Source organism: Oncorhynchus tshawytscha, linkage group LG01 (assembly GCF_018296145.1).
Source record: "Oncorhynchus tshawytscha isolate Ot180627B linkage group LG01, Otsh_v2.0, whole genome shotgun sequence".
Classification (NCBI taxonomy): Eukaryota; Metazoa; Chordata; class Actinopteri; order Salmoniformes; family Salmonidae; genus Oncorhynchus; species Oncorhynchus tshawytscha.
The window spans coordinates 20,738,120-20,748,659 of record NC_056429.1 but is presented as its reverse complement, the minus strand read 5'-3'; the positions used below and the strand labels follow the sequence as shown (position 1 = coordinate 20,748,659).

The window sequence follows — 10,540 nt, the reverse complement described above, 5'->3', positions numbered from 1 at the left end:
TCTTCCTCTTGTGCATTTAGAGGTCTGACTTTGACCTGGTGGTAAGTAAAGACCACAACTGGCTATGTGTCCAAAGTTCATGAACAAGCACAGCACCGGGCAGGAATACACCAGTTTCTATTAGTACTGTATTATATGTACATCAGTGGAGGCTGCTGAGGGGAGGACAGCAATATAATGTCTGGAATGGAGTGGAATCAACCACATGGAAACCACATCTTTGATATGTATGTTACCATTCTATTTATTTAACTAGGCAAGTCATTTAAGAACAAATTGACTCCATTCCAGCCAGTATTATGAGCCATCCTCCCCTCAGCAGCCTCCACTGATCTATATTGATCCTGATTTGTGAGCAACTTTGTATTCTCTAGTAGAAATCAAATACTTTTGTGCAAATCACTTTATTCATATCAAATGAAACAGTTAAGTTGAAATTCATTAACCCTGCCACAATTGGCATAAGCCAGCTACATAGCATTAGCTATCTATAGTTCTCATCTAGATAAAACATGTTTTTACATGGAGGCTTCAACTTGTGTAAACTTTTTCCAAAATATAAGAAATGAACCCTTTAGATGTCGTCTGGTGTTAAACTGGTCCACTCAGTGTGGAGATGAAGGTGAATGAGAAATATTATTTCTGCAGCCAATACCACGGGTAATGTGATTGATCACCCCAGTAAAACAGGTTAACATTTAAGAAATCTCCACCAAACCAACATAATAGTAGTGTTATTAACGCCAAAGCCCTTATGATGTCCTCTGGGTAAATAGAATTACGTAGATTTTTTCTGTACTGCTACACAGTATACACGATTAAATCGATAAGAGAAGAATTGTTATCATACAGGTTTTGGTAACACACACACACACACACACAAACACAGGAAAATAAAATGTCCTCTTTCACACACTCACACGCAATACAAACACTCAAATCCAAGGCATAACCACTATAGGATGACTGTAATTGTTAATAAAACATAACATTTGTAATTACATGATAAATCTATGGACAGACAGTTGGAAAAATAACGTGCAGTGTCTGTCCCTACTTCAACAGTCTTGTGTTAAAAGGAGGGATCCCATATTGGATGGAATGTGAGACCACAGCTAAGCTCCTATCAGCTCTTCTTCTCCAACCCCTCCCGTCTCCTCTCCCTTCTCAGAGCCACCAGAAGCGGACATAGACGATGAGCATGATGAAGAAGACCCCTCCGGCAGCCAGCTTAGCATAGGTGGAGCGAGTGTTCAGGTACTTGGCGTCACTTCTGTACTTCTTCGACAGGCTGGACAGATTACTGGCCTTGGAGTCCAGAGCTGGATGTGATGCGAGTGGATCCAGGTGAGCAAAGAGAGGGAACAGAAACCAGAACAAATCCTCATTTAACACAAGTGAGAATGGCATCTGCTTCCTCTTGTGACTTAAACACTATTCTTTGTCACAACTTGACAAACAGTATGTAGCTGAGAAGTGGCACTCCCTTTTATTAGTTAATCTAGTGAATTCTACCCAACATAATTTACATTTTATCAATGTGTTTTGCTGCAATGATGTACATTCATGATAATGCAATAAGCCCTGCCCAAGTTAGACATCAGAGAATCATAGATAAAGGTTTGGGTAATAGAGGTGTTTCAGCTATACATCGAGGACCTACATCAGCCATGCTCAACTGGCGGACTGTGTTCCGGATACGGGGTTGAACGGGGTCAAAACAGACCGTGGGCCCCCTCCCCCAAGGTGCAATTTGAAATTTGGTTGTGTATGGGCAGTTTTCCTCTTGTTATGTCATTCACTGACAGACCTTAGACAGTAGGGTTGGGCAGTATCCAGATGTTCATACCATACTGCGGTACATGGTATTACCAGCAGTGAACACAAGGGGTGCTATTTTTTCCCACAAAAAAATGTAACGATAATAATAATAATTATTGACAAACAAAACACATTTAGGCAACAGTGAACTTGATCCATGAGTGGATTGATTGTCTCTGCTGTAACTAAGAAGCTTGATCTTGGAAGTTAGCAAACTTTGGTTGTCTTCAACAAGAGGGGTGTGAACATTTTGAACAGTTTTCAGTCAGATGGGTTGCGCGGTGGGGATTGTTACTATGCCGATAAATGCCTATATCCATCCGGACCTTTGCCACGGGGGACATTTGTGTGACCAGACCTTCTCAAATAGTAGTTCAGTACCCCTGACCTACATTATTGCTGTAAATCTATAAGAAGGACAAGTAAACCGACATTACCAGACAAGGCCTCCCCTCGTTGCAACACTTCCTCAATGTTGGCCACCATGATCCTCTGGACATCCTGCAGCTCTGTGTTGATGCTGCCCAGATTCCTGCGGGCTCGGCTGTCTATGTACGACTTCTTGGTCTTCTGAATGTAGGTGTCTGTTGACAGAGGAAAACGTTGCAGGAATTTATGGCATATTTTTTCATAATTCATACTAGGGTATCCTTTAAAGGTTCATTGCAGTCAAAAATATGATTTTCCTATGTTTTACATATCTCCACACTACGAGGTTGGAATACTACTGTACAATTCAGAAAATTATGATAATGCCATTTTAGTGTAAGAGCTGTTTGAAAAGACTGCATTTAATGTTAGCCTGTTGTGGTGGGATGGAGTTTTGGACTGCCTGGTTACATCACCAGGTGGTAAATTTGTTAATATTCCAATAAGAAAGAGTTCCAAACCTGTCTGCCAATAACAGATAGTTTAGATTTTTCCCCTCCCCACTCAGACCACCTCCAGACAGTGGTAGCAAAATTCTTGCTTGGGAAACTGCTCTTTGCTAAGAAGCTATTTTTGACCATTTTAATTGAAAACAGAGTACGGTCGTTAATTGTTACCCAGAAATAATTTAATATTGATATAAGAATGGCTGCATTGGACCTTTAATCAACGTTGGGTTGTTAGTAGGGATTCTAATGATGATATATTTCATTGAATCTCACCAAACTCAATGAAGGAGTACGGTCGGGACACAGTGGGGACCTTCTTCCCGTGCTGTTCGTGGAACTCTGCCTGCAGGTCTTCCAGGTAAGCAAATGCAAGTTTTTTGTGAAAGCTTGCTTCAGACAGCACTAGGTAGACCACTCCTTTTTCTATGACATAGCTGTTGGGAGAACCATGAGGGAAACATGAGAGTGGAGTGTCTGAGAAGCATAAAGGTCAGTGGATACCTGCTTATTAGTGCATGGTATAAGTATGTTAATGATATTTTAATTGTGATGAGTGTTTTGCCAAGAGAGAGTGTCTGTGGTGTCTTTCCTCTAACTGGTTTGAACTCACTGGAAGGACATGGAGCCAGCCTCTAATGTGCAACGTGTGGGACTCTGGTCATTGAGTTTCCTAAACAGCTGTTTAGCCTGGCTCTGGTACTGTTGCAGGTCCCGACCCAACTAAACACGGAGGACAGAGCAAGATTATGCAACCAAGCATATTTAAGAGGACACTGAACCAATGATTGGGATCAATGTAAATGTTATCGACAAAGAAGCGGGTGGTCTGGGTATGGTGAAAACAGTAACACATCACAGGAACAATGTGTATGATGTCCAAACATTGGTTACAGTGCAGAGAAAAGACCAACCTTCTCACTTCCCTTTGGGAGAGCAGATAAGAAAGCAAGAGAAACGTGTTAAAGTTCTTCAAGCAGGTGGCAAGACTCATATGTAGCCTACTGCAACTCATAAATACTACACATGTCCTAGAAATACATGGCTGCCTGATTTGCTACAACTACAAGAAAGTAACAAGGATGAATGAAGTAAACCATCACAAATTGCAAATGAACTAAAGGGAGCAGAATTTACTCAACGGACTTAGTGTATCTCCTCTGGTTAATCAAATTGCTATCACAACATCATTCAGCACAGTACACAAATGGCTGTTCTGCATTGAGCATTGGTCTTTGACTCACTACCTACACTACATGATCACAAGTATGTGGACACATGCACATTGAACATCTCATTCCAAAATCATGGGCATTAATATGGAGTTGGTCCCCCATTTGCCGCTATAACAGCCTCCACTTTTCTGGGAAGGCTTTCCACTAGCTGTTGGAACATTGCTGCAGGGACTTGCTTCCATTCTGCCACAAGAGCATTAGTGAGGTTGGGCACTGATGCTGGGCGACTAGGCCGGGCTCGCAGTTGGCGTTCCAATTCAGCCCAAAGGTGTTCGTGGGGTTGCGGTCAGGGCTCTGTGCAGGCCAGTCAAGTTCTTCCACACAGATCACAACAAACCATTTCTGTATGTACCTTGCTTTGTGCACGGGGGCATTGTAATGCTGAAACAGGAAATGGCCTTCCCCAAACTGTTGCCTCAAATTTGGAAGCACAGAATCATCTAGAATGTCATTGTATGCTGCAGCGTTAAGAAGTCCTTTCACTGGAATTACGGAGCCTAATCATGAAAAACAGCCCCAGACCATTATTCCTCCATCAAACTTTAAAGTTGGCACTATGCATTGGGGCAGGTAGCATTCTCCACAGGCATCCGCCAAACCCATATTCGTCCGCCGGACCGCCAGATGGTAAACTGTGATTCATCACTCCAGAGAACGTGCTTTCATTGCTCCAGAGTCCAATGGTGGCAAGCTTTACACCACTTCAGCCGACGCTTGGCATTGCGGATGGTGATCTTAGGCTTGTGTGCGGCTGCTCATCCATGGAAACCCATTTCATGAAGCTCCCGACGAACAGTTATTGTGCTGACGTTGCTTCCAGAAGCAGTTTGGAACTCGGTACTAAGTGTTGCAATCGAGGACAGACGATTTATACGCACTTCAACACTTGATAGTCCAATTCTGTGATCTTGTGTGGCCTACCATTTTGCAGCTGAGCCGTTGTTGTTCCTAGATGTTTCCACTTCACAATAACAGTGCTTACAGTTGACCGGGGCAGTTCTAGCAGGGCAGGAATTTGACTAACTGATTTGTTGGAAAGGTGACATCCTATGGAGATTGCATGTCTGTGTGCTCGATTTTATGCACCCGTCAGCAACGGGTGGCTGAAATTCACAAATTTTAAGGGGTGTCCATACTTTTTGTGTGTGTGTGTGTGTGTATGTATATATATATATATATATATATATATATATATATCAGTTGAAGTCAGACGTTTACATACACCTTAAGCCAAATACATTTAAATTCAGTTTTTCACAATTCCTGACATTTAATCCTTGTAAAAATTCCCTGTCTTAGATCAGTTAGGATCACCACATTATTTTAAGAATGTGAAATGTCAGAATAATGGTAAAGAGAATTATTTTTTTCCATCACATTCCCAGTTGGTCAGAAGTTTACTTACACACAATTAGTTTTTGGTAGCATTGCTTTTAAATTGTTTAACTTGGGTCAAATGTTTCAGGTAGCCTTCCACAAGCTTCCCACAATAAGTTGGGTGAATTTTGGCCCATTCCACCTGACCAGGCTGGTGTAACGGAGTCAGGTTTTATAGGCCTCCTTGCTCGCACACGCCTTTTCAGTTCTGCCCACAAATTCTCTGTAGGATTGAGGTCAGGGCTTTGTGATGGCCACTTCAATAGCTTGACTGTGTTGTCCTTAAGCCATTTTGCCACAACTTTGGAAGTATGCTTGGGGTCATTGTACATTTGGAAGACCCATTTGCGACCAAGCTTTAACTTCCTGACTGATGTCTTGAGATGTTGCTTCAATATATCCCCATAATTTTCCTGCCTTATGATGCCATCTATTTTGTGAAGTGCACCAGTCCATCTTGCAGCAAAGCACCCCCACAACATGATGCTGCCACACCCGTGCTTCATGGTTGGGATGGTGTTCTTCGGCTTGCAAGCGTCACCCTTTTTCCTCCAAACATAACGAAGGTCATTATGGCTAAACAGTTATATTTTTGTTTCATCAGACTAGAGGACATTTCTCCAAAAAGTACGATCTTTGTCCCCATGTGCAGTTGCAAACCATAGTCTGGCATTTTTATGGAAGTTTTGGAGCAGTGGCTTCTTCCTTGCTGAGCGGACTTTCAGGTTATGTCGATATAGGACTCCTTTTACTGTGGATATAGATACTTTTGTACCCGTTTCCTCCAGCATCTTCACAAGGTCCTTTGCTGCTGTTCTGGGATTGTTTTGCACTTTTTGCACCAAAGTACATTCATCTCTAGGAGACAGAACACGTCTCCTTCCTGAGCGGTATGACAGCTGCGTGGTCCCATGGTGTTTATACTTGCGTACTATTGTTTGTACAGATGAACGTGGTACCTTCAGGCGTTTGGAAATTGCTCCCAAGGATGAACCAGACTTGTGGAGGTCTACATTTTTTTCTCTGAGGTATTGGCTGATTTCTTTTGATTTTCTGATGATGTCAAGCAAAGAGGCACTGTTCGCTGCCTGCACCCGCACACCCGACTAGCATCACCACCCTGGATGGTTCTGACCTAGAATATGTGGACATCTATAAGTACCTAGGTGTCTGGCTAGACTGCAAACTCTCCTTCCAGACTCATATCAAACATCTCCAATCTAAAATCAAATCTAGAGTTGGCTTTCTATTCCGCAACAAAGCCTCCTTCACTCACGCCGCCAAACTTACCCAAGTAAAACTGACTATCCTACCGATCCTCGACTTTGGCGATGTCATCTACAAAATAGCTTCCAACACTCTACTCAGCAAACTGGATGCAGTTTATCACAGTGCCATCCGTTTTTTTACTAAAGCACCTTATACCACCCACCACTGCGACCTGTATGCTCTAGTCGGCTGGTCCTCGCTACATATTCGTCGCCAGACGCACTGGCTCCAGGTCATCTACAAGTCCTTGCTAGGTAAAGCTCCGCCTTATCTCAGTTCACTGGTCACAATGGCAACACCCACCCGTAGCACGCGCTCCAGCAGGTGTATCTCACTGATCATCCCTAAAGCCAACACCTCATTTGGCCGCCTTTCCTTCCAGTTCTCTGCTGCCTGTGACTGGAACTAATTGCAAATATCGCTGAAGTTGGAGACTTTTATCTCCCTCACCAACTTTAAACATCTGCTATCTGAGCAGCTAACCGATAGCTGCAGCTGTACATAGTCCATCGGTAAATAGCCCACCCATTATACCTACCTCATCCCCATACTGTTTTTATTTATTTACTTTTCTGCTCTTTTGCACACCAGTATCTCTACCTGCACATGACCATCTGATCATTTATCACTCCAATGTTAATCTGCTAAATTGTAATTATTCGCCTACCTCCTCATGCCTTTTGCACACAATGTATATAGACTCTTTTTTTTCTTTTTCTACTGTGTTATTGACTTGTTTATTGTTTACTCCATGTGTAACTATGTGTTGTTGTCTGTTCACACTGCTATGCTTTATCTTGGCCAGGTCACAGTTGTAAATGAGAACTTGTTCTCAACTAGCCTACCTGGATAAATAAAGGTGAAATAAAAAAATAAAAAACTGAGTTTGACAGTAGGCCTTGAAAAACATCCACAGGTACACCTCCAATTGACTCAAATGATGTCAATTAGCCTATCAGAGGCTTCTAAAGCCATGACATCGTTTTCTGTAATTTTCCAAGCTGTTTAAAGGCACAGGCAAACTTCTGACCCACTGGAATTGGGATACAGTGAATTATAAGTGAAATAATCTGTCTGTAAACAATTGTTGGAAAAATTACTTGTGTCATGCACTATGTAGATGTCCTAACCAACTTGCCAAAACTATAGTTTGTTAACAAGAAATTTGTGGAGTGGTTGAAAAATTAGTTTTAATGACTCCAACAGAAGTGTATGTAAACGTCCGACTTCAACTGTGTGTATATATATAACCTTTATTTATTGTGCGCCGCCCTATGGGACTCCCAATCACGGCCGGTTGTGATACAGGCTAGATTCGAACCAGAGTGTCTGTAGTGACGCCTCAACCATCTCTTCCTCTAGCTACATCACATAAATTGACTAAATCTGTCCATTATGATTAGCCTGTTACTCTGACAGCTGGAATAAAGCCATCTGGATTTCAATAATAGACACAATCAAACAACTAGCTAATAATATGGTTGTATTATGAAGTAGGCCTGCATAGATAGACACCGAATAGATAAGATATATATTGCACACGTAGCTAGCTAGCAAGCTATCTGACAAGCTATTTTCCAATAGTTCGATAGCTACATTGAATTGCTAGTGTTAACATTAGCTATTTTAGCTAGTTAGCTGTCTGACATTGACAGGGAAAACCATCAATATTAACCTGTTCGTCCTCTTGCATTGATGCGGCCAGCGGCAGTCCATCAGCCAACCGAGCGATCATTGTCAGCAGCACCATTTTGGGATTGAAATGTCTTATTCTCAACCAGTGTTGTTAGCCACAGTATGAAAGCTATTATAATGACAGACAGCAGCGAGGGGTGTGTTCGTAAATTCAATCTGGAGAACCAGAGTGCGCTCTTGGCGTTAGTAAATTCAGAGCGTTGTCAGATTGTCCGTTCGTAAATTCAGTGTTTCGCTCTCGGAGCGCTCAGACCGCACACTGGACGAGGGGTTGATCCGAGAGTTCTAACCTCACAACTGGCAAACTAACTAAAGTTTGCTAGCTACTTCCGGACAAAAATGAGAGAACACCTCACTCTCACCATATTACTCGCCCCAGCAGAACTGGTTAGGCTGTTTTCATGTTATCTAGAGCGTTGGTGACTGTGTTGCTGGCAACAATTTAATGACGATTATTTTGCCAACGTGTACTGACACCGGCCATATTCAACGCATGTTGAGCGTTCGTAAATTTATTCTGCGCTCTGGCATGCTGAAACGAGAGCGCTCTGAAGTCAGAGTAGATAGCCACAGAGAGTTTACGAAGGTACCATAGATTGACAAAGGTCTGTTTTCCGGGTTCCTTAGGACGTCCCTACAATGAAGATTACGTTTAAAATGGTTATGGTTAGGGAGGGTTTGAGATTAGGTTTAGGGTATGGACGTCCCAAGGGTTCCTTATTGACAACCCAACATTACGGACGGGTTGTCACTAGTTACCACATGAAAACAAAAATTTGCTTTTTGGTCTTAATTAAAGTTAAGGGTTAGGCATAAGGTTAGCAGTGTGGTTATGGTTAAAATCAGATTTTAAGAAGATCAATTGTAGAAATAGGCGGGGTTTAGCCATAATTATAACTTTGTGTCTGTGGTAACTAGTGACAACCCTCCGAACGCTTTAAACTGGCCTGAAATGTTCGTTGGGTATGTCACTCAAATCTCTAACCGTCCATCCCAGACAGCAGTATTCTCAAAGGTTCCGCGTTACTCGAAGCGAGAGGGATAATGGGGCCAAAAATCTGTCTTCTCCGCCAGGTAGCGTCGTTAATTTTTTTCGCTCACCAAGCGAGGGGTTTTGGAAGGTGTTTTAATGAGTGTCGAATTTGGTCAACAAAAATGTAATTGATTTTTTTCCTACGTAAGGTTTATTTGATTGAATAAAAGTTTCGTAGTGCTTATATTGTTATGAGTTTACTGTGAAAAAAGGACACTTGACATCCCGGAAACTTTGAGAAAAAAACTTTCTATCGGAGTTGTCTCGAGATAGCTACGCATATTCATGACATGATGCTAGCATTTATTTTTTATTGACAACAAATACATGAGGGAACAGAAGTGTATATCTCCGCTGTGCAATCTGGCTTCCGAGCCGGTCACGGGTGCACCTCAGCCACACTCAAGGTACTAAACGATATCATAACCGCCATCGATAAAAGACAGTACTGTGCAGCCGTCTTCATCGACCTTGCCAAGGCTTTCGACTCTGTCAATCACCATATTCTCATCGGCAGACTCAGTAGCCTCGGTTTTTCGGATGACTGCCTTGCCTGGTTCACCAATTACTTTGCAGACAGAGTTCAGTGTGTCAAATCGGAGGGCATGCTGTCCGGTCCTCTGGCAGTCTCTATGGGGGTGCCACAGGGTTCAATTCTCGGGCCGACTCTTTTCTCTGTGTATATCAATGATGTTGCTCTTGCTGCGGGCGATTCCCTGATCCACCTCTACGCAGACGACACCATTCTATATACTTTCGGCCCGTCATTGGACACTGTGCTATCTAACCTCCAAACAAGCTTCAATGCCATACAACACTCCTTCCGTGGCCTCCAACTGCTCTTAAACGCTAGTAAAACCAAATGCATGCTTTTCAACCGATCGCTGCCTGCACCCGCATGCCCGACTAGCATCACCACCCTGGATGGTTCCGACCTTGAATATGTGGACATCTATAAGTACCTAGGTGTCTGGCTAGACTGCAAACTCTCCTTCCAGACTCATATCAAACATCTCCAATCAAAAATCAAATCAAGAGTCGGCTTTCTATTCCGCAACAAAGCCTCCTTCACTCACGCCGCCAAGCTTACCCTAGTAAAACTGACTATCCTACCAATCCTCGACTTCGGCGATGTCATCTACAAAATGGCTTCCAATACTCTACTCAGCAAACTGGATGCAGTATATCAAAGTGCCATCCGTTTTGTCACTAAAGCACCTTATACCACCCACCAC

General features: G+C 42.7%; 1 protein-coding gene across 2 annotated transcripts; it reads right to left on the bottom strand.

Moving 5' to 3' along the window:
* Positions 1 to 388: 388 nt before the first annotated feature.
* Positions 389 to 8,887, bottom strand: LOC112240310 (vesicle-trafficking protein SEC22b-B). 2 transcript variants are annotated; one of them, XM_024408645.2, is made up of 6 exons: positions 8,253 to 8,887; positions 3,611 to 3,622; positions 3,310 to 3,419; positions 2,973 to 3,133; positions 2,259 to 2,405; positions 389 to 1,322 (listed from the first exon to the last, which is right to left on the bottom strand). In XM_024408645.2, exons 1-6 carry the CDS (start codon positions 8,325 to 8,327, stop codon positions 1,168 to 1,170), a joined length of 660 nt encoding a protein of 219 aa, XP_024264413.1. In that variant the 5' UTR covers positions 8,328 to 8,887; the 3' UTR covers positions 389 to 1,167. The 2 variants fall into 2 exon arrangements, with proteins under 2 accessions (XP_024264413.1, XP_024264473.1); XM_024408705.2 differs by lacking the exon at positions 3,611 to 3,622 and having other exon boundaries at positions 8,253 to 8,884.
* Between the last annotated feature and the right edge of the window lie 1,653 nt (positions 8,888 to 10,540).

Excerpts from the sequence above, each read along its gene's own strand:
- LOC112240310 (XM_024408645.2), bottom strand. The coding sequence starts at position 8,327 with ATGGTGCTGCTGACAATGATCGCTCGGTTGGCTGATGGACTGCCGCTG. Across the intron at positions 2,406-2,972 it reads GTACTCCTTCATTGAGTTTG|ACACCTACATTCAGAAGACC; the intron begins GTGAGATTCAAT and ends CTCTGTCAACAG. Across the intron at positions 1,323-2,258 it reads ACGAGGGGAGGCCTTGTCTG|CTCTGGACTCCAAGGCCAGT; the intron begins GTAATGTCGGTT and ends CATCACATCCAG.